A 24,277-nucleotide genomic window follows, 5' to 3' on the forward strand; every position below is an offset into this window, starting at 1 on the left:
ACTAGATAATTTGTTGCAATTATTTCATACGGTCAATAGATGGGAAGGCTCTGAATGTTGTAAGTCTCGGAGAGTGTGGTTGGAGTGCTACGGGGTGCCGCTACATGCCTGGGCACCGGAAACGTTTAAAGCGATCGGGGGACTCTGGGGTGAAATAATTCAGTGCATGGTATCGACGGAATCAGATGCTTCTTTTAGGGCAGGTAGGCTTCAAGTGGAGACAGGCGTGTTTGATGTCATTAGAGAGTGCGTCCGAATTAGTGTGGGGAACTCTGGGTTGGACGTCTTTGTTAAGGAGATGGAGGTGGGGACTTGTGGAGAAGGTAGTTACGTTGATCGCTGAAAGGTATGTGCGGGGATCGAAATTTCTGGCTCACATGACAATAGCCGGCTGAAGGAGACGGAGCAGTGGGATCCGGCGGCCGCCTTGGTTGGAGGTGATGCAAATGTGATCGAATATGGAAAGGACAGAATGGTAATTGATGAGGTGCTACTAAATGATCTTAATATGGATTATTCAAATTTTAAACAGGATACGAAGGTCTCAGATTCTGTTAGTTGCACCAAGGCTGAGGGTGAGGCGGATTCTAAGGGATTTAATGTCAATGATGAGATAGACTCTGAACGGACAGTTACACAGGGCTATGTCAACGTTGGAAGAGAGGATTTGGAAGATACCTATCAATTGGGCCATCCATATTGCTGCCCAAATGATTTGTAAAACCTTGAGGGGAGTGAGATGGGCTTGTCTCAATTTGGCCCAATACACAAACATCAGGAAGGTGGGCTGTGGGTTAGAGAAGGTTGGCAGATGGGTCGGGTGGCTAAGGACGGGTCTGACCTGGGTATGCTGTTGGCCAAACAGGTCGAGGGAAACCCTGGGTTGGAAGACGCGGGGCGGCCAGGTTGCAGTAGGGTCTCGAGCGTTGCGCACGATCAATTGAAGGCTACGCTTGGGAGTGGATTGCTCGGTGAACCTGGAATCTTTGATAACGTTGTGAATGAGAGGGGGGAGGCTTTGCTGTGCGGAACCGGGCCTAGGGTGGGTGTCTCCCGAGAAGTGGTGGCTGAGGCGAGGGGAACGACTAGGAGTGCGTCCAGTGCAGTTGATGGAGATCTCGAGCCTGGGAGGCTGGGGATGGTGAGGAGCGTCGAGGCTGTAAGGACGCAGAAGCAAAGAGACATGGCAGGAGTGGGAGGGTCGAACGTAGGCGGTGGAAACTGGCTGGTGACCCGGGAATGCTTGAGAGGGAAGGATCGGGAGTCGGGAGCACACCCAACAGCAGTGGAGGGAGCACAAGGGGTGGTTAATGGTGAGAGAACCATGGAGACTATGGCTGGGTCCAACGCTGAGTCAGGGAGGCAGGACGGGAAAGGTAAAGACAAGCTATCGCAGGAAGAACAGCTGAAGGAAAATGAAGAAACGTGGGCTTTGGCAGTGGAGTCGGGCGCTGTTCTGTATGATGCAGAGGAGGATATCATGGGAATCTTGCAAGCTCAGAATGAAGAAATAGAGGCAAAGAGGAAACTGGCGAAACAAAAATAAAAGGCAAGAAGGAGTCGCCCGAAGAATCAAAACAAGGTGAGTAAAAATTTGTTTAAATAATTATGGGCTGTTGGAATATTAGGGGGTTGAGAGGGGATGGTAAAATAAGCATGGTGAAATCGTTGAAGAAAACGTTTAAGTTGAACTTGTTAGGTTTGCTTGAAACAAAAAGGGAGTTGCTTAATAAATATGATGTTACAAGAATCTGGGGAAATAGTTCTGTGGATTGAGAGTTTGTGGAATCTGTCGGTGCGGTAGGGGGCTTGCTATTAATGTGGGATGATATGCTGTTTAAAAAAAGTAACTGTTATAAAGGTGAGACGTGGTTATATATTGAAGGTGTGATAACAAAGAATAACTTTCACTGTGCGTATTGTTTGGTGTATGGAGCGCATGGAAGGGAGGCGAAGCAGGTGGTATGGAGGAGTTGAGCTACATTATGGGGCTATGCCAAGTACCGTTCTGTTTGATGGGCGACTTTAATGAGATCATGCAAGTCGAAGATCGCAAAGGAGGAATAGTTTACCAGCATCGGCGAAGGAATTTAAGAGTTGGATACATGACATGCAGTTGATGGATTTACCGCTTACTGATAGAAAGTTCACCTGGTTCAGGGGTCAATCATGTAGTCGGATTGATAGAGTTCTGGTAAATATAGAATGGGCAGAAGAGTTTCCAGATTTACGGTTAAAAGGTGGACCAAGGGGATTGTCAGATCACTGTCTATTGATTGTGGAAGCTACAAGAGTAAGAGAAGGCCCCCAACCTTTCAGAAGCCTGGATGCCTGGTTTACACATGAGGATTTTCTGAGAATGGTCAAGAATGAATGGAGAGGGTTGGGAGATGCTCAGTTCATGAGTAAACTGAAGGCCTTGATGATACCTTTGCGACAATGGCATCGGAATAACTTTGGTAACATGGATAACAAGCTAAGGAGGTTTGAGGAAGAGATCGGGAGGCTTGACAATATGGTTAGTGATGGCGTCTATAATGGTACGACTGAGGCTCGAAGGAAGGCTTTGGTGAGCTTTTGCGAAAAGTGGTATGTCAGGAAGGAAATCCACTGGAAGCAGATGTCCCGGTCCAAACATGCTAGGAACATGGATAAGAATACCAGATATTTTCATAACATTGCCTCGGCTAGAAGAAGAAATAACAGGATAGATGCTCTGATGATTCATGGAAGGCTTGTGCGAAATCAGACAAGAATAAAGGTGGTAATTAGGGGGTTTTACAAGGATCTGTATCGATAGGACTATGCTCTGAGGATTGGTGTTCGGGATGGTTTGTTGAAACAGATTGATGGGTTGAGGCTGAAGCTCTAGAGGTATTGCCAACGACGGAGGAAATCAGGGAGGCAGTATAGGATTGTGAATCTTTTAAGGCCCTAGGTAGTGATGGATTTAATATGAACTTCATCAAGAATTGCTGGAAGGAGATTGGTATGGAATTCACTGCAGTTGTGATGGGGTTCTTCCAAAGTGCTACGCTACCAACTGATGCGAATATCACATGGGTGACGCTTGTTCCGAAGTTTATCAGGGCTAAGGAGATCAAGGATTTCCGGCTGATTAATATGGTGGGGTGTGTGTATAAGGTGATTTCGAAGGTACTGATGAGAAGGATGAGATCGGTTATGCCGGGCTTGGTAGGAGAGACTCAGAGTGCGTTTGTGAAGGGTAGAAAAAATCATGACGGCGCGCTCATAGCATGTGAGACGGTTCATTGGCTCAAGTCTTGGTGAAAGAAAGCGGCTATTATTAAGCTGGATTTTCAAAAAGCTTATGATAGAGTCAGATGAAGTTTTGTTGATATTGTGCTTCAGAAGATGGGGTTCGGCCACAGATGGAGGACTTGGGTGAAGGAGTGTGTTAGTACGGCCACTATGTCAGTCCTGGTTAACGGGTCGCCTTCCAAGCCGTTCAACATGGAGAGGGGCCTCAGACAAGGAGACCCTCTGTCTCCTCTTCTGTTTGTGCTTGTGGTCGATGTTCTGCATAGGATGTTGGGGAAAGCAGTCAAGAATGGGCGTATCGCTCCGTTACTGGTCGGGGGAGATTGTATCGAATTGTCACACCTACAGTTTGCAGATGATACTATATTATTTTGTCCTCCAGAGACAGAGACAATTGTGAATTATAAGAGGCTGTTGAGGTGTTTTGAGCTGATGTCTAGGTTGAACATCAATTTTGATAAGTCGAATCTGATTCCGGTGAACTGTGAGCAGGAATGGATTGATCATGTGTGTGGCTTACTAGGGTGCAATCAAGTGGACTTACCTGTGAGGTACCTCAGGATTCAGTTGGGAGCTAATCCGCGCCTGGTGAAGACTTAGAAACCCATCATAGATAAGGTAGAAGAGAAACTCAGCTTATGGAAAGCGAAGATTTTGAACAAGGCAGGTAAGCTTGTCCTTATCAAATCGGTATTGAACAGCCTACCAATCTATTACTTAAGTCTGTATAAGATGCCAAAGGCGGTGGCTGACAAGCTGATTGCGTTACAGAGGAGCTTTATGTGGTGTAAGGAGGACGGTAATTATGGTATCCCTTTAGTTAAGTGGGAGGTGGTACAGGCCTCGAAAAAGGCTGGGGATTTGGGAGTTGGGGATGCAGTTCTTAGGAACACGGCCCTTTTGTTTAAGTGGTGGTGGCGGTTTTCAAAGGAGGATTTCCCTTTGTGGAAGAAGATTGTTTGCTCGTGTAACAGATTGAATCTGCATGTAATGCTTGCAAATCAGAATCTACCGGTAAAAGGAGGCCCCTGGAAGGACATCTGTCAGTTGAATGTAAAAGAGCAGAGGGTGAAGGAAAAAATGATTAGTGGCCTGGCGATGGAAGTAGGGAACGGAAGGAGAACACTCTTCTGGGAAGATAACTGGGTCCAAGGTGGCCCCCTGAAAGCGATTTTTCCAAGGCTCTTCTCTATTTCAAACCAGCAGGGATCTGTGATTAGGGAGTGTGGATTTTGGGATGGGTTACATTGGGTTTGGAATTTTCAGTGGAGGAGAGATTTGTTCCAATGGGAATTGGAACTTGTCCATCATCTTCATGAGAGATTAAGGCCAGTAAAGCTATCAAATGGTAGAGAGGATAATGTTGTTTGGAAGTTTGATCATAAAGGTATTTTTTCTACTAACTCTTTTCTGCAGGTACTACAATCGAAGACTTTATCGGATGAGATTATGAGCTATAATTTCACTAGTTCAATTTGGAGAGGGGTGGTACCTCCGCGAATTGAGCTCTTTGGATGGTTTGTGCTAGTTTGTAGAGTTAATACAAAAGAAAGGTTAAGTAGACTAGGCGTTGTTCTTAACAGTGATAATATTTGTGTCCTATGTAAAAAGGAGATAGAATCTGTGCAGCATTTATTTCTGTTTTGTGAGTTCACATGGCAGGTATGGTGTGCGTGGTTGAAGGCTTGGGATAGAGATTGGACTATTCCTGGCACCATGAAAGAACTGTTTGAGAGTTGGACCACCATGCACTCTAGGAAAGAAACACAGAAGACTTGGCTGACTGGGTTCTTTGCAGTGATCTGGAACGCCTGGTTAGAGCGCAATGTGAGAATTTTCAAGAATAAAGAAACAGGTGTTGATATCATAAAGAGAAAGACGTTTTTGAGCTACAAAGAATGGACTGATAGTGATCCTTTTGGTTGTTGATGGCAATGCCGGAGATGACAAAGGATTAGTAGCTGTTGTATGCAGGTTTAGTTCTTGTTTGTTTTGCTCACGCTCCACTCTAATATGTTGAGCTTCCTTTGTTTCAAAAAAAAGTTTAAAACTTTTAATACATATCAATTTACAACTACTCTTGCTTGCATTGCTTATTCAGTGCAAATATAAGTTTGTTTTTCCAGATTTTCACTGGGAAAGCCTTTGTCAAACCACAATGAATAAGAGAAATTGTGTGCGATGCTCTTTATGCTTATTGGGATACTGATGCTCTATTTTTTACATAAAAGTACACAAGGCAAATTAAATCGAACATCTGATTATAGCGGATTCGGAGCGACTCTTCGTATTACTGGCTCAATTTTTGTTACCCAACATAAAGCTAATATGGGGATGTTATAAAAAAAACTTAAATCGTTTATGTTATAATTTTATACACTTTAATTGGTGGTTGATATTCATAGATTTTTTATTTATATATTTGGTAGAAAATATATTAAATTAAAGAAGACTCCAACATAATTAGAATTATTTGCGAAGACCCACAAATACAAAAATGAGATATGAGTGGATAAAAAATCAAAAGCCTGACTAGAATCAAATTTTATTTGGCTAATTAGATCTTATATATCTGAAGTGAAATCTAGTCTTTGTCTAAGATGTTATTGCCAATACCCTGTATTTTAGTGTAGAACTGTTGAAGATGAGTTTGGGGTTATATATGTAGTAGCTTTTACAAGAAAACATGGCTCTTTTGTTTTAAAGGAAAAATTTGCCACGGAGATAAATGAATTATTGAATTGGAAAGTTGATACCTATTAATTACAGAATATTTGGATTTCTTGGATTTACGTATCCGCTTACCATTATGTCAAAGAAACAATCAAGCTATGTAGTTAGGTGCTAACATTGGCACTGACATGCTTGCACTCTAATCCAATGTCAAGACCATCAATGCAATAAGTAGCTCATCAACTTTCTAATTTCAAACAGTCATCACTGTCTTTGTCTTTTTTTAAACAGTTCATTGGTTAATAGTTTAAGAGATATATTCTATTTCAATTTTTTGGTGACTAATTTTTTTTTGGTGACTATATTTTATTTCAATTGTGCATGGGTTGTTTGAGCTAAGCTTATAATAATGTAAATTTTTTTTCCTCCTGATTTTGCATCTTATGTTGATTTAGTATGAAAAAAAATATTTGTTCAAAAATAAATTTAAATTTTTTTGTATTGGATTTAATGTTTGATTCCGCTAAATCAAGTGCTATATATTATTCTCTTACAAAAGTATTTATTAGTTGGATTCGTGTCTAAGCCATTTTTACCTATTTTCTTGGTGCTGGATCTTTTTTACTTGCATTTTTTGTGAAACATGTGATAACCAAGTAAATTGAAGGTGAATTTAAATTGGTCATCATTACAGTTAAAGAGAATTTTTCAGCTTTTCACATCTCTCTTGGACTTTATTATGGTATCAATTTGTATGTCAAATATTGTTTCCAAGCATAACTAAGGTTATTAAAATTGGTTATTCGACTAATTAATTAATTTTTTTCTGCTTTCACATCTCAATATGACTTTCGTGTATGGTAAATATTGACTTTTCTCTTACATTATTACACTATTACCTATATATCAGTATGAATATTGAGTAATGCAGCTTATTTGATATAGAACATACACTACTTAAACACTACAAAGGAAATGGGAAATAGTGGCGGTTCCTGGAGTGATGTGCGGCAGTTTCAAACCGCCGCGAAACAAAATTCCAGCGGTTTGTTAAGCGTTGCCTATTAGGGGGTGGTTATATGATTTTGCGGCGGTTCTCAGGAACCGCTGGCACAACCGCCGCAAAACCTAAGATTAGCATTGCAATGTTTAGCGGCGGTTTAAAACGGCTGCGATCTGGAAATCTGTGATCGACACGAAATGTTCGGCGGTTTGAAACCGCCGCTGTTTAATTGCCACGGTTTAAAGACTAATGCATTTACCGGCAGTTTGAAAACATCGCGGTTTAACGGCCAATGTTTTTTGAAATGTAACTGGCGGCGGTTTTGCTATCTCCTAACCTGAATTTTCAAATTTCTAACAGCTAGTTCGCAACCGCCACTATTTTCCGGTTAAATGGCCGCAAAAATACTATTTTGTACACTGGCAATCAACGCTGTTTTTTATTTCAATGTACATTTTTTTGTTTTTTTTAAATCGTTCTTAATATTAGTAAGTTAAATTATTTAAAATCCCGAAAAATAAATTGCAAGGTAAACGACAATAGCAAAACCATTAATTTAATTAATATAATTATCCGAATATCAACAAAGTGTACTCCTTACTAAGAGTTGCATAATCAACAAAATAAAAGTGTATATCTGAAAGAAGAAAAGGTTCCACAATCCTAAGATCTACTTTCTATTCTGTCCCTCCAACGCACTCATCCATGTGGCGACGTCTGATGGCAGCTTCCTACCTTGCCCTTGAAGTAGACATAACAAAGCACTCTCCATTGCCTGCATCCTGACCTTCCCAGCTGCTACTTCATCCTCCACTGCCTTCCTTTTCAATTTCTCTGCTGCCAACTCTGCTTGTAGTTCAAGCAGCACCCTTTGGGTCACCTCCCTTTCAAAACCGTTGCTCGGCTGATGGAAATTCATACCGAAGACTTAACTAGAAGTCGGTCCCAACCCCATGCCACGCACTCTACCCGGGCGCTCTTTTCCGAGAGCTTGAGCAAGCGAATCATTCTGAGATAACAGTCTAGAAGATTCATCGCCTTGCTCAATAGCCTCAATTCTTTCCTACACACATAGATAAGCAATTAAGAGCATTTATTAGCAAGTCGCTAACCGCACAGACTTCCAATAAAATTTTAAAAACTAAAACATAGGATTGAACACATTACTTTCTCCAATAGCGCGAGCTGCATCATGGATATAGGAGCCATTAGTTCTTTTGTGCGTTAAGAGATACAACTCTCCTCTACTAACTATCCTCCCTTGTCGTTCCGACTGTACCAATAATGATGATAAAGTGAATAAGGTAGAGGAACAGATAGTTCAAAAACATTCCCAAAATTAGATTGCCTCTTCTTCTCCGAGCCTTGCCAAGCTTTTTGATCTGCCGGTGTGGGTGTAAAGCTGCTTTGATCGATTCTCGGCATTTTTCTTACACTTCTCCTGTCATGCCATCAAATTAAGAGTTATTAGACACTAGTTCTGACGAACTAAATGAAGCATAAATGGACTTTGTCTGTTATGAAACAAAACTATATTACCTGTGTCTCTTCGCTATTGCGATAATCGAAAAACTTTCTCCAATGGTCCACAGTAATTCCATCTTGGCGGTTTTCAATATTTTCTGCAAGTGAAAGTTCGGGGTCATAGCAGTGATGGTATAATCTATTCCTCGTTTCCTTCCAAGACCTTTCTAGCATTTTGAATATTATACGCTTTATAATTCCTCTACTATCTTCTTTAAAATGGAACATTTCCTGCAACATTAAAATTAAGCTGTGAGTAGTGTTCAAAGTATGAGTTTGGAATGGTACGAAGAAATAAAAATAACATTTTACCTTTACTATTTCATTATAGACCTTGTCCCTGGTGCGAACCTTTCTCCAGTCCCTCTCGCAGATTGAGAATTTGGTGTAGTCAGATCCTAGCAGTCTCATAACGCCGCTCAGTAGACCTGCTTCATCCCCAACTAGTTGCAGTGCACTGTTAAACCTGAGTACGACCTTTCTTCCGTTAGGTGGCTTCATAGCTTCCTTCACACTCAGTTTGACATGTTTGATTGTGCCATCGGATTCTGTAAAACATATTAATTCTTAGTTAGCTACCATTGGAGTCAAGCTGCGAAAACATCATAGAAAAATAGGGCAATGAAAAGTAGAATTAAATAAGTTCTCTTATACCAATTGTTTTAACATCCCAAAATTCTGTGTTCTTACGTCCCTTGCGCTTCTGAGCATCCTGTGCAGCAAAAAAGTTATCCACATATTGGTCAAAAGAATCTACCTCATCTGCCTCTGGGTCTACCTCTTCGGCGTCCGGCTCCGAGTTTTGAACATCATTCATGGAAGCCTGTGGAGCAGGCAGTGGTTCGGTTCGGGGCGGACGAAAGGGGCGTAAAGACGAGGATATGGGGGCACTACTGCCACTGGGCGGCGGAATTGGGTAGTCTGCTCTCTGCGAAGTTGAAGCCACATGACCTCCCACTTGAGGCTGCTGACATGCTGTGTCTACACGGGCTTTCTTCGTGAAACGACCTACCCGATGCATCTTTTCCAACTGCATTCAGATTAAAACGAAGTAATAACAATTAATATGTACATAATAATATAAATTAACATGCAAAAAGGACACCGGCATACCCCAATTACATGAGTACATGAGTACATGAGTACATGAGTTGAGATACCATGTTAACAAAGAAATCAAATATGTGGGGCATAAAAAAACATCGATGTAGGCACAATTTCTCTATAATGCCTAGAATCAACAGCGAAAAATGTTGCTAGCGTATCCATCTGGAAAGACTACGTTCTTGATAGTCCTTAGAAAGAGCTCCTTCTGTGGATTGGTCATAGTAAAGATGGCGGATGGGTACTTTCCATCTTCCCGTGGCCACAAATCATGCTTGATTCCCATCGATTGGAGGTCTCTTCGAGCTTTAATGTGGTCTTTAGACTTACCTTTCTCGTTCATTATGGTGAATATTATGTTGTCGTACACGTTCTTCTCTATGTGCATGACATCAAGGTTGTGACGCAATTCATTGTTCTCCCAATATGGCAGCTCAAAGAATATACTCCTCTTCTTCCAAGGAATCTCGTCTTGCATGGGAGTTTGCTGTCCGCGTGTCTTTTTCCCCGTAACCGATTGCACCTTGCCAAATTGGACATGCACACCCTCTAACTGCCGGATAATGTCTCTACCAGAGACTCTAATAGGCGGACCTCTATCCTCTATCTTTCCATCAAAGGAGTACCGGTCATTTCTGTATTTGTGGTCATGATTCAGAAAGCGACGATGACCCATGAAACACCATTTCTGGCTGTGTGTAAGGCGGTTAGTTTCAGCATCCAAATTGCACGCAGGACAGGCTCTCCCACCGTACGTGTTCCACCCAGATAAGTTCCCCAAGCCTAGAAAATCACTGATTGTCCACATCAACGCAGCATGCATCTTGAAGGTTTTTTTCTCGACTGCATCATAAGTTTCAACATCCCTCCATAATTGCTTCAACTTATTGATAAACGGCTCTAGGTACACATTTATGTCATTTTCAGGCATTTTAGGACCAGCAATAATCATAGAGAGGATAAACGAAGAGGGTTTCATGCATATCCAGGGCGGCATGTCATACGGGATAAGAACCACTGGCCAAATTGAGTACTTTGAGCTCATGTTCCAAAAAGGGTAAAAGCCATCGCTAGCTAATGCTAGGCAAACACTACGCGGATCACGAGAAAAGTCGGAATATTGTACGTCAAATGACTTCCATGCCTCAGCGTCCCTTGGATGCCTATACATACCATCAGAGTTAGGACCTCTCTTATGCCACAGCATGTCAACGGCTATCTTACTAGACATATATAACCTCTGCAATCGTGGAATAAGGGGGAAGTAACGAAGAATCTTCGCCGCTTGTAGTTTGCCGTTCTTCTTGACAACCATCTTGATCCTCACCCTAGAGTTCTTCTTAGTCTTATGCTTCCATCTCGATGTCCCACACTGCTTGCATTTGGTCAACTCTTAGTCGTTGCCCTGGTATAGCATGCAGTCATTTGGACATGCATCTATCTTCTTGTATGCGAGACCGAGTTTTCTTATGACTTTTTTGGCATCGTGAACAGTGGATGGAATCCGGGCATGCTCAAAGGTGTCCGCGAGCAACTCCAATATCATTCCGAAGGCCTTATTGCTCACTCCCCACATGGACTTAATGTAATAGAGCCTCACCAAGAAAGATAACTTAGAGAACTTTGAACATCCTGGGTATAACTCCTGCTCCCCGTCTTCGAGTAGGTCGTGGAAGTTGCGGGTCTCTCAACTAGGTTCATTGTATAAGTAAGGCAACTCATCCATAGCACCGCCGTCAGGTTCATTCTCCGATTCTTCTTCGGGACCGGGAAGTCCTGAGAAGTTGAATGCATCGTGGACCATATCAAGCATCGGGGCATTGAAATGTTGTTCAGATTGATCTTCTTGTCCGTCACAAGAGCGCTCGACCCCACGTCTTTCACCGTGATGGATCCAAAATGTGTAAGTAGACGGGAAAGGGTTGATCACCAAGTGATCAAACGCATCTTCTCTATTTTGTAAGAGGCGGAAGCCACACTTCGGACATGGATAACGTATCATCCCATCAGATGATGCATTGGCAAATGCAAAATCTAGGAATCTGGTCAAACCGTCCCTATATTCTGCACCAACTCGTGACTTTGAAATCCAACTCTTATCGATATCTAGTTTAATGAAAAAATTGGAACGACAATAAATCGTAAAATAAAGTCAGACCACGAGAAAAAAGTAAATAATTAACACTTGATATAGAATGGGAGAATAACTCCTAAACCGAATAATAAAACACACATTTACTAACATCCAGGATAATACACAGCTAACAGAAAAATAAAAAAATATTGCTTACTCATGAATAATTTTGCACTTTCGTAAAAAGATTACTGGAAGAAAGAAACTCTGGGTCCAATGTCAAATATTTGAAACGGAAAATAAAATTCCTTCCTTAAAAAAGAACAAGAAAAAAGAGGAATATTATATTAATCTGAGAAATAATAAAATGAAAAAATTAATCTAGTATTACAATATAATGTATTAGTTAAATTAAAAATAAATCGATTTAACATTTAATAATTAATATACGTGTAATTAATAATGCTTTATTAATTAAGAAAGTAATTTAAGTGAGAGTTAATCAACATTGAATTTGTAATTTTCATCATGTATGGGTCCCACTATCTTGATCGACTTCACCGACTTCCTCAATCTAAAAGAACTTAATCCACCAGATTTACTGATTTTGGATTTAGTTACGATAACACTAGAAAGCTACCATGTATAAGGATGGCATTTCACTTGTATCTTTACTAATTTCTCATTTTAGCAAATTTTCTTATTTCCATTTTTCTCTTAGGTATTTATTTCTCTATCACGTATGGTTCTCATCACAGTAAAGTTGAAGATTATAGGAAAGATGAAATAGTAATTTTAAAGCTTACGGTGTACAATAACTTTATCAGGAAGTTTCTTCACAAACTGCTCCGCAGCATATCTCCAATCTGTAGACTGAAATACCAAGCGCAATTCAACACTTAAAGCTTGAATAAAGTGTGCAGGACCAATTTAAACTTTAAATTTGCACATAAAGCTTCTAATTTTGTAGTAACTAGCTAGCTATTAGGGGTGCGGTACAATTTGGTTTGGTTTTTGAGAGAAAAGTCATCCGATCCAATCGTTTAATTAAAGTGCGGTTCAGTTTGGTTCGGTTTTTTTCTCGAAGCCATCCGAACCAAACCAAACCAATTAAATTCGGTTTGGTTTGGTTCGGTTTGTTCGGTTTTTTCAATAATTCAAAAAAAATATATTACCATACTATTTCACAAAATCATAACATTGAAATCGACAAACACAAATACACAATAGCTAATAATAATAATAATAATAATAATAATAATAATAATAATAATAATAATAATAATAATAATAATAATAATAATAATAATAATAATAATAATATAGCACTAGTAGAAAATCATTCTAATCTAATTATACATTCTAATAGTTATACATTCTAATAATAAAGAGACATTGAGATGAATGGATTAATAGACATTGAATATATACATTCTAATAATAAAGAGACATTCTAATAGTTATACATTCTAATAATAAAGAGACATTGAATATATAGACATTGAGATGAATGGATTAATATGCTGCTGACTTTCCTGCAATTTGTTGAGCTCTCAGAATGTTGTTGCGCCTTCTCCACCAGCAAACTGACCCCCCCCCCCCCACAAGTGCCACCGCCATGAAACTAACACCTAATCCAATGCCCGCTCTATCACCCCCAGAGAGACCACGTCCACAGCTAGGTAAACTAGGTATACCACACAGTCCTCTGTTATCCGTAAAACTGCGTGCACCCAAAACAATATCAACATTACATTGTGTTATTCTGAACATTAATCATCCATTCATAATAACATAACATACTTGAAGCTAGCTCTGTGCAATAGTCTTCCTCCTAGACTTGCTGGAACACTTCCAGACAGCCTATTCCCATTTAGGTTCCTGCATCCACACAACTTTAGTACTGATTTCTCATTGTCTTATAAGTTTCATTTCTTCAACTTTAGACAATCTTATAGTCTCTGTAATGATGTCAACTCTCCAAGACTTTCTGGGATTGCTCCTTCCAAAAAGTTATAGGATAGATCACTGCATGATTGATTATTATGCCATTTAGAAACTGCATTACTATGATAATCAAACTTCTTTTCAATAACATAGATTATAAATTAACCGTTTATGTTTCTATTAATCCAGCATTCCAGCAATAAACTGAAAAATAAATCTATAACCAGCAATCCAGCAATACCAAATTATCAATAATAAACTGAACAATACACTGATCTCAATACACTGAACAATAATTTAATAACCAGCAAATTAAACAGCAATAAACAGCAATCATATTAACTTGAAATGGTTCAAATTAAACAACAATAAATAGCAACCATAAACAGTAATAAACACTAAACAGCAACCACCAGTAAACAGCAAATGGTTCATATTGACTCGGGCTCCATATTGACAGTAAACATCAATAAACAGCAAATTACCTGAATCGGTGGCTCGGGCTCCATGTTGACTTGGGAGGAAGGCTGACTGGGAGACTCGGAGGTGCTGCTGTGCTGGGAGTGGGTTGAACTGATGATAGTGGCGCTGAGTGGGAGAACCCAGAAACACTGCTGGCGCTGGGTGGTGGCATCTCAACGACGACGGCGTGGTGCTGTGCGTGGGCGACGGCGTTGTGCTGTTGGTGGCGTCTCCGTGAAGAGGAAGGCTTCGGCGTGGTGCTGTGGGTGGCGTCGTGCTTTGGGGATTTGGAGAAGAGAGAGCGAGAGCGATTGAGTAGTAGAGACTAGAGAGTAGAGAGCGCAGCCGCAGGTTACGGATTGGGAGTTTGGGGGGTTAGGGCCAGGGACGGCCGGGGGGGGGGGGGGGCGCTCTCACACTCGCGCAGGCAGCAACTTTGTTCATTTGGGGAGTGGGGGTCTGGGGGGTGGGGTTAGGCATTTTTAGGGTTTTTTCCGAACCGGTTCGGTTCGGTTCGGTTAGGGTTTTCAGAGTCAAAACCGAAAACCAAACCGAACCGCACAAAAAACAGCAAAATTAGTGTTTTTCAGTTTTTTTGGTTTTCGGTTAATTCGGTTCTCGATTTTTCGGTTCGGTCCGTCAGTTTATTTCGGTCCGGATCGGTTTTGAATACCCCTACTAGCTATATATATATATATATATGTGGTTAATATCCTCCCATAACATTATATGATGGAAGTGTCATATGTGATCACATACATGTGAAAGTAACTATAAATATATTTATTCTTGTGCAGCCAAAAATAACCATAAAGATGCAATTGGATTGTGACAGATGCTGAACAATGGAAAACAAAACTCTTTGTTTCATTGTTTCCCTTGAAAATGAAAAAAGAAAAATAAAGGAGATTCATATCATCAGAAAATAAACAAATGCCCACATTATGAGAAATCAACAAAAATCACATTAACCTAAAAATTAGATTTTTGAGTATCAATGAACATGAACATTTAACCATATTAAACATCTGATCAAAAAATAATTGTTACAGCTAATTTTGACCAGTTTTATAGGTGCAAGTCATTAGCAAAGACTGGAGTCAGGCTAATTCTAAACTAATCATTGGCCTTTGAAATAGAAAAATAAAATACAATAAATTAAGAAAACGGCTTAATGCACATCACTAAGTCAGAGGTACAGTTTTTGGGTTATACAAATTCCATTAACTTGTTATCAATTGTTCTAATAATAGAAAAGATGATAAAATCTTTTGTAGTAATATACAAGTCACTTTCACTTGGTCTACCACGAAGACAAGAAAAGCCAAAAATTCACAAAATGCTTTATCATCTCTTCATTTTAAATAAAATACATAAACATCATAATTCTCAAAAAAATCCAAATTATTACATATGATTCTAAAAATCACTAACACAAAACAAAACAGTAAATTGGTACCAAATCAAGAAGAAAATGATTAAAGTGGACCAATTTGAATTACAACCTCACTAATGAGTCAATCACTAAAAATATCACTAATGAGTCAATCACTAAGAACATAACGTCTCATATAACTCCATGCTCATCAAAATAATTAAGACAGGGCATCTTCCTCAGTGTCAATTGAACCTTTTAATGTTATTATTTCAGTCTTAAGTAACGAAATACCATATTCATCCCTACCAAGTTCAATCATCAAGTCATAACCTAACACCTAAAATCAACCATAGAAAGAGTGACATATATAGAGAATAGTTACTTGGGTAAACATTATATTCATAAAAGTTGTAATTAAAGAGCTGCAACTTTCTAGCTTAGTTCAATGAAGCTAAATTTCCAAATGTGTTCATGTCAGTTTATTTATTTATTTTTGAACTGCTGGCTGCATTTTTCAATTAACCATAATATTAGCCAATGGGTAACACACTTGAAAAAATAGAATGCCCCCTCCTTCCTTTTTCTCAAAGAAAAAAAAACCCACATCTTTAGACACATCAACCAGCCAAAATTATCAAATGGAACTGCAAACCATAAGTACAAGATTACAAGAAACAACTACAACCAAACCTTTTTCTCACTAAACCTATGGTTGATATAATATATAACCATAGTTTAATAGTTTAATAATATATTAATGTTAATAGGTTTCTTGTTCCAATAATAGCTTAGCCTTTACTCCATCTGCAATAATGTCTTGTTCCAATCTCACTATGTTGGTGTCCTCAAAACCTTCTCTTTCTGATGCCTCCAACCTCTCCTTCCATTCTGTTATCAACCCTTTTCAGCTCCCTTCACAAAACTCACCCTCATGCAGCCTCTCACGTTCTTCTGTCACCCAAGTACAGTGTGGTCTCAGAGAGCTCAGAAACCGCATAGAATCTGTCAAGAACACATAGAAGATCACAGAAGCAATGAAGCTTGTTGCTGCCACTAAAGTCAGAAGGGCTCAAGAAGCTGTTGTTAATGGAAGACCCTTCTCAGAGACTCTTGTTGAGGTCCTTTACAACATCAACGAGCAGCTCCAAACTGAGGAAATTGATGTCCCACTCACAAAAGTTAGGCCAATGAAGAAGGTAGCACTGGTTGTGTGCACTGGTGATAGAGGTCTTTGTGGTGGTTTCAACAATAACATCATCAAGAAAGCCGAAGAAAGAATTGCTGAATTGAAGGATCTTGGTCTTGACTACACTATCATTAGTGTTGGCAAGAAGGGTAACTCTTACTTCCTCCGTAGGCCTTATATACCAGTTGATCGGTTTTTAGAAGGAGGATCACTCCCAAATGCGAAAGAGACTCAGGCAATTGCTGATGATGCCTTCTCGTTGTTTATCAGTGAAGAGGTTGACAAAGTAGAACTCTTATACACAAAGTTTGTGTCATTGGTGAAATCAGAACCTATGATTCACACCTTACTTCCACTGTCGCCAAGAAACAACTCCAACCATAGGTTTCTTGTAATCTCCATATTGGAACAAAAATGCTAAGCTATTAAACTATGTTTGCTATTACACTACTACTCCTTCTGCTCCACCATCTGCTCCTTATTGCTACTATCCGGTTTATTATAATTGTGATCCATCTCCCAATGATTTATTTTTATCATGTTCTATTTCTTTCTTTCAGTTACCATAATTTTAGACAGTGGTTGTGATATCCTTCATTTTAATATATCCCTATCATTGATTAATTAAGCAAAACAGAGCATGCTGAATTATTTTGCCCTAGTCACAAGGAAGTGTGTCTCTTACACTACATTATTCCATTACTTTAAATTGGTAAAATTCAATCCAATCGAAAACTTATGTGATTTCTAACTTAGTCAATTTAACTCGGTCTTTCTAACAAACAGCATAATAATTAGGTTTCTATTTCAGAAGGGTTGCTCTATGCACAACTTTATGAAAACAGAGCTATTTTCGGAAGGTTCATACTTTGAATAGAGGAGTAAACTTGGAACACAGAAACATAAAAATGGCAGATATTCTTGCTTACTAAAAGTAGATTCTACTTAATTTAGTCAACCACACAGTCCCACAGGAAGTACATTAGTTTAATCCAAATTGAAAGTGCAAAACTGGATTCCAATATGAAATTGCACTAAGCACAAACGTATCAAAACTCAGGGGTTCAGAAATTGGGAAAAGAAAATCAAATCTGCTCACTAAATTAGGAGAGAAAATCGGAACATACGAGGGAGAGGATCGTTCCTCACATGCTTTTGACACCAAAAGTTCACATGGGACAGGGATGAAATTGATGTTGAAATTAATTTATGAACAGCCACTCAAATTAAATTGGGGGAGGGGACAAGAACGAACCTGAGAGAGGGGAGAGGGGGCGATCGGCGCACAGCAGGGAAAGGGCAAGGGGGAAGGCTGCCGACGACGTCACGACGGAGGTGGAAGGAGACCCGCGATTGGCGCTATGCTCTGCTAGGGTTCGCGCCGAAAAGAGGGAAGGTTATTGGCGCCTTAATGTATTGGTTGTGGTTCTTTAATGAAACAACCCCCTTCTCCCATCTTGTTATTAGATGCGGTTGGGACAAATAGGGCAACCATTTTGGATTTATTGGAGGCGGACCATCAAAACGCATGAAGAACTGCAGCAGCTCACTCGAACAACAGCGCTCTGGAAAAAGGGCTGGTATTTTACCGCAGGTAACACCCGGTTCCCTTGTAGTGAAATAACTCATGAAAGATATTTGTGACCTAATTAATCTAATTTTAAAATTGGCAGAATTAATTTAAAAATGTTATGGAAAAAGCTGTGTAAAAAGTGTATGAAGAAGGAAGTAGTGTACCAAATAAAATAGATATGTGGTGTAAAATAGTTGGAGCCAAAAGAAGAAAAATTTATGAACTTAGAATAGAATTTACTATAGTTGAAAAAAAGTCTAATTATTGTGGCTTTAGTTTTCAGTCATACGATTGATTAGAAAGATCAAAACATGAAAAAATAATTAAGAAAATGCAAGAGGAGAATGATGATTTGAAAATTAGATTGAGAAAGATAGAAAAAGGATTTGAACTTAATAACTGTTTACTTCAACCAATAATAAAAAAGCTTAATTTTAAAATTTTGATTTCTCAACTATAAAGTGAAAAAAATTTTGATTTCTCAACTACAAAGTGAAAAAATAAATACAGAAAAGGACAAAGATGGTAAACGTACCTCTAAAAAATGATTATGTCATTGTAATTATAATTTTAGTTAGTGATTAAAGACTTTAAAGTAGTGTTTGGAAGAGAAATAGAGACTGAGAAACTGAGACTAAGAGACAGAGATTGAAATAAGTCTCAGTATTGTGTTCAACGTAAGTAGGAGACAGAGATTGAAATAAAAATAAAATTTTAATTTAATTTGAACAAAAGATAAAGTTGGAATTAATTAATTGAAATGGGGTATTTTAGATATAAAATGTTATTAAAGTTTCAATTTTTGGAGGTACTAAAATACTGAAATTTTAGAGATAGAGACTAGAATTTTAATACCAGTCTCTGAACCAACAAATATAATACTGAGTTCTAGTTTCCTAATCTCTTTCTCAGTACCTCAAAACAAATGCTACCTAAATGATGTGATTAATAATTAGAGACATTAAAATGATGTAATTAGTTTTAAAAGCAATACTTTTATAAATCTATGTTCATGATTTTTATATTTTGTTAAATTATAATTGTATATAAAAATGAGAGTTTAAGAATAATAGATGTAAAATTTAGTAAAAAAATGGATAAATAGAAAATTAGGATCAACGATCGATTTAGCTATCACAAAGCCTGATCGTTATCAGTAATGGAAAATTTGGTTACTAATGGTTGGTCCTTAATTAGCGATCAATATATTGGTTGCTAATTAGCGACTCTCAGCGACCGATTTAGCGACCGAAAATTTAGTTACCATTTAGCGACCGATTTGGTTAGTGATTGATTTTGTTTGATGAGAATTTAGTAGTCTTGATTGAAAATCGGTCACTAAATTAGTAGATTGCCAAAATCGGTCAGTAGTGATACTTTTTCTTCTCAATCTCTTTTTTGTTAAAAAATTGCAAATCTTTTTAATCAATCATCAACACTCTAATATTAAAGAAAAAATTTTTATATTAGTAATTATTGTGGTGGATCAATTTTATTTATGTACTGAAATCAAACATTATTAGCTGTTAAATATACTAATTGTTCGTTTCAAATTTAAAAAATAGGATAACATTAAACTTATTTAAAATTTTTTAAGATTAAAATAAAATGTTCGATACTTTTTAAGATAAAAATAGGACGTTTAAAATATTAGAAATCAATTACAATTTGATCTAAACGTTAAAGACTCTTAGCGAATTTGATCCAAAATAATAGTATATCGTCCTAGGTAATATATCTTGCTTATTTTTAGCGAATATTTCTTAATCTGTTTTTCACTATTTTTTAGATTATATTTTAACTTTTATATACATAAGAATAATATATAATTATAATTCAATAATAACAATTATGCTAATTTTTTATATAAAAATCAAATTTTTTAAACTTTTATTACATTATAAATTTTTTTATACCATATAATAAAATTAATTATCCCAAAAACGTAACCTAATAAATAAAAAAAAACACATAGATATTATAGCTCTAACACAACGAGTTTGACTATACTTTGATAAACTTGATCCTCGCTCAATGAGTACGAGGTTAATGCTATATTGAATTGAATCACATTCATCATCAGTACAACTTCGTTCTTACAAACACAGAAAATAAATAATTGACACATATATAGATTTGCTTCATTCTCAAATACATATACTTAGCTAACTAACTTGTTTATATTGCTTGCAACATATACTTCAACACATACATACATACATACATACACATTCACGATTAAGCCATGCCGTTGTTTCTTCACATGGATTTCCTTGCATGCTGAAGTAACTAGTAGTGGTCAAGGACCCTTATTCACCACCATAACCTTCTTCTTCTTCTTCTTATTATTATTATTATTATTATTATTATTATTATTATTAGAACATGATGAGGATCCAAGAGGCTGATAATTAATATACCTGCTTGGAGCAGAAGTGCGTTTAACCCCTTTTGGCAAGCAAGCTTCAATTGTGTTAGTACTCCCACTTTGAAACTCATGCCCATTCTTCTTCTTCTCCTCTTCAGTAATAGGCTTCAACTTCATGTAGTTGTTGTTGTTGGAAGAATCACCATTATCATTATTATTATGATTATTTTGTCCCAACAAGGGTCTTGTAGCACCCACACTAATAACAAAGGGTGTTGATATAATGGGACTATTATTATTATTATTCAATACTAGTACTAGGAGAAGGATAATAATGATAAACTTGTTGGTAGTAGACATATTGAATAATATGATATTATTACTATTATTATTATTACTATATGCTATAGTTAGTAATAATGTATGTTATATTGAGTTGTATGTGTAATGTGTGTGTGTATTAATTATTGTGAGGGAAAAGGGTCTTAAATAGGGTCATGATATGAGGAGTTGAAGTAGATTCATGATGCCAACTCATTGCTAGCAAGGCATTACTTTTGCTGACTCACAATGCAAAAATGTGACTTTGGTAGTTCACTTTTTAATTTCTTTCAAGCATGGGAAGCTAAGTCATGATACTTATTCTCGTGCCTCTCATAACTCTTACATATCTTCTTTAAGATTAGCTTTGACTACTTCTACGTACTATATATCCAAGTATATTCTCATTGTTATTAAAAGAAACTTTAATTTATCCTTCTCTAACAATTAGATTCAAGAATTTTCAAGATGTATAATATATTAATTAATGGACCATATGTATACTTCAATGATAATTGTATTATTACGCCCTCTATAAATCAAAACCATTCCTTCATTTTTGTGCTTCTTAATCTGTTATAAAGATGTTATGAAAATAATATTAGCAAAATTATTGACAAAGTTTTTTCAATAATTCAACGAAATATTCAAGCTTCATGGATAAATGCATGAAGTGATTAAATATTCGTAATATTTTGGTTAAATTTTAATTTTATCTTTAAATTTAAAATGTCTTAGTTTTGTTCTAAATATTTTATTTTATTTTATTTTTTATTCAAAATTAAAATATTTTATTCTAAAAATATATATTTTTTGTATTATCATCTTCTTCTAAATAACTGCAACAATTGTAATTGTGGTAGATATGATAGTAATTATACTAATTTAATAATAAAAATGATAAAACAAAATGAATATATATAATATTGAAAACATATTTCAAAAAATAACAAAAAAAATATAAAATTATAATATTTTCATATAAATAGTAAATATTAAAAAATAAAATTAAAATTTAGACAAATGTTAAAAACTAAAAAACAAATACTTAAATCATATAAAAGAAAGGTGAAGAAAAATCATAGGAAAACCGAAGTAATAGAAAATCCTTAGATAGAAGACTAGTATAGTTGACTCTGAATAAGATCATGTTTCCACGAGCAAGCATGTTATTGGAACACGTGTGCATGTAGTAGCTTACCTGTGTGCTCAAACTCAAATAATTAACCTGACTACTTATCTTTCTGACACGTGTACTCTTCGGAGCATGTGGCAATCTACCTTTATCTTCAGGATCTTCGACCTCACCAACCTGAGACTTTCTCAAATATGATGACTGATAATAGTTTTTTTTTTTTTTTTTTTCGTTGGACCGTTTCAAATTTTAAGTATTATAACGTCACAAACTTATCCATATTACACTTTCTATATATAATATTTAAAGGTTTTTATTCATTATTTAACGTTTGTCAAAATTCGAATATAGATACAATAGTATATTAAGAAGTATCAGAATTTATCATTGAAAAATGTTAGAAAAATAGTAAAACAAGGTTCAGAACTCATCAATAAAACTAATAGTCAAATTATAGAAGAGTAAATTACTAATTATGCCCCCGAAATTGTAAAACGCTGCCAATAATAACCTTAATATTTGTTAACGATAATTATATCTCTGAAAATTCTAAAAATGCTACAAATATGTCTAACCGTGAAGTGAGGCCTTCTCCGTTAAATGGAACATGGTGATGTGGCAAATGGGATTCCAAAAATGGGACGGAAGGCCTAACGAGGATGCCACGTTGGATTCCCGTTTGCCACATCACCATGTTCCGTTTAACGGAGAAGGCCTCACTTCACGGTTGGGCATATTTGTAGCGTTCTTAGAATTTTCAGGGATATAATTGTCGTTAACAAATATTAGGGTTATTATTGTCAGCGTTTTACAATTTTGGGGGCATAATTGGTAATTTACTCATTATAGAATTATCATAGTTTTAAAGATTAAAAGCTCACCAAAAAGATGAGGTTAATTATATTATTTTTAGGTTTATGATCATTAATTTAGCATAAATGTGTTAGGTACCAGACAAATGACACAGCAAAATATAGAGATGAAAAATTAGAAATTTGTATAAAATATGGAAACAATTGAATAACTTTCTTTGAGAATTACAATTTCTCTCTATCACAAGGAGACTACAAAACACTCTCTCTTGACAAAAGGAGAACACACTTCTCTCTATATATATAGAAGAAAACTACTCAAAGAAATATTATGTTATTCTATATGGATGACTTGATTGAAATGAATTAAAGAAAAGCTCAATTTATAGGTGAGTCTGTTCAATATGAACCATCCGTCAATTAGAGGTATATAATTTTTCTCTTTTTCAACCATTAAAATTCTAAGGTTATAAACTAAGATTGTTTATTACCTCTCATTTTATTTAGTTATTATTTATTTATATATTTTCTAAAATTAGCTTTACTAATTTTATAAAATGTTACTACAATATTTTAGGTTTATGGTCACAGTTTTTTAACGTGACAAAAAAAATTATGATTACGATTTTTTTAGAAAGGGTGGTCTAAAAGGGTTTATGGTCACATTTTTTAGGGATGACCTAAAAGGGTCTATAGTCACAATTTTTTACAGTGATAAAAAATGGTCTATAGTCACAGTTTTGAAGAATGACCTAAAGGGATTTATGGTTACGGTTTTGGGGGGTGGCCTAAAAGGGTCTATGGTCACGATTTTGAGGGTGACCTAAAAGGGTCTATGGTCAAAGTTTTTTACAGTGACCAAAAAGGGTCTATGGTCACGATTTTTCAAAAAAGAGTGACCTATAAGAGGTCTATGGTCACGGTTTTGGGGGGTGACCTAAAGGGGTCTATGGTCACGATTTTGGGAGGGACCTAAAATGGTCTATGGTAACGGTTTTAGGGTGACCTAAAGGTGTCTATGGTCACAGTTTTTTACAGTGACCAAAAAGGGTCTATGGTCACGATTTTTCGAAAGGGTAACCTAAAAGGGTCTATGATCACGGTTTTAGGGGGTGACCTAAAGAGGTCTATGGTCACGGTTTTCTGCAGTGATCAAAAAGTGTCTATGATCACGATTTTTCAGAAGGGTGATTTAAAAGGGTTTATGGTCACGATTCAGTTTTTTACAGTGACCAAAAAGGGTCTATGGTCACGATTTTTCGAAAGGGTAACCCAAAAGGGTCTATGATCACAGTTTTGGGGGTGACCTAAAAGGGTCTATGGTCACGGTTTTAGAGGGTGACCTAAAGGGGTCTATGGTCACGGTTTTCTGCAGTGACCAAAAAGTGTCTATGATCACGATTTTTCAGAAGGGTGATCTAAAAGGGTTTATGGT

General features: G+C 37.0%; 3 protein-coding genes and 1 pseudogene across 3 annotated transcripts; 2 read left to right on the forward strand and 2 right to left on the reverse strand.

Annotated features, from left to right (window-relative positions):
* Positions 1-2,110: 2,110 nt before the first annotated feature.
* Positions 2,111-2,800, forward strand: LOC107616439 (uncharacterized). The gene has a single exon (XM_016318398.1). It carries the CDS (start codon positions 2,111-2,113, stop codon positions 2,798-2,800), a length of 690 nt encoding a protein of 229 aa, XP_016173884.1.
* Positions 2,801-8,297: 5,497 nt separating this feature from the next.
* Positions 8,298-9,503, reverse strand: LOC110266252 (uncharacterized). Its single transcript, XM_021110529.2, has 4 exons — positions 9,137-9,503; positions 8,795-9,030; positions 8,498-8,713; positions 8,298-8,399 (listed from the first exon to the last, which is right to left on the reverse strand). Exons 1-4 carry the CDS (start codon positions 9,501-9,503, stop codon positions 8,298-8,300), a joined length of 921 nt encoding a protein of 306 aa, XP_020966188.2.
* Positions 9,504-9,719: 216 nt separating this feature from the next.
* LOC148546680 (uncharacterized) lies at positions 9,720-11,831 on the reverse strand (annotated as a pseudogene).
* Positions 11,832-16,466: 4,635 nt separating this feature from the next.
* Positions 16,467-17,091, forward strand: LOC107618787 (ATP synthase gamma chain 1, chloroplastic-like). Its single transcript, XM_088500196.1, has one exon. The coding sequence runs from the start codon at positions 16,482-16,484 to the stop codon at positions 17,052-17,054; it is 573 nt and encodes a 190-aa protein (XP_088356322.1). The 5' UTR covers positions 16,467-16,481; the 3' UTR covers positions 17,055-17,091.
* The last annotated feature ends 7,186 nt before the right edge of the window (positions 17,092-24,277 follow it).

This window comes from Arachis ipaensis, chromosome B9 (assembly GCF_059453495.1).
Source record: "Arachis ipaensis isolate K30076 ecotype BB chromosome B9, ASM5945349v1, whole genome shotgun sequence".
Classification (NCBI taxonomy): Eukaryota; Viridiplantae; Streptophyta; class Magnoliopsida; order Fabales; family Fabaceae; genus Arachis; species Arachis ipaensis.

Coding starts and splice junctions, on each gene's coding strand:
- LOC107616439 (XM_016318398.1), top strand. CDS start 2,111: ATGCAGTTGATGGATTTACCGCTTACTGATAGAAAGTTCACCTGGTTC.
- LOC110266252 (XM_021110529.2), bottom strand. CDS start 9,503: ATGCATCGGGTAGGTCGTTTCACGAAGAAAGCCCGTGTAGACACAGCA. Junction 9,031..9,136: donor TTGGGATGTTAAAACAATTG/GTATAAGAGAAC, acceptor TATGTTTTACAG/AATCCGATGGCACAATCAAA. Junction 8,714..8,794: donor TCTATAATGAAATAGTAAAG/GTAAAATGTTAT, acceptor TTAATGTTGCAG/GAAATGTTCCATTTTAAAGA.
- LOC107618787 (XM_088500196.1), top strand. CDS start 16,482: ATGAAGCTTGTTGCTGCCACTAAAGTCAGAAGGGCTCAAGAAGCTGTT.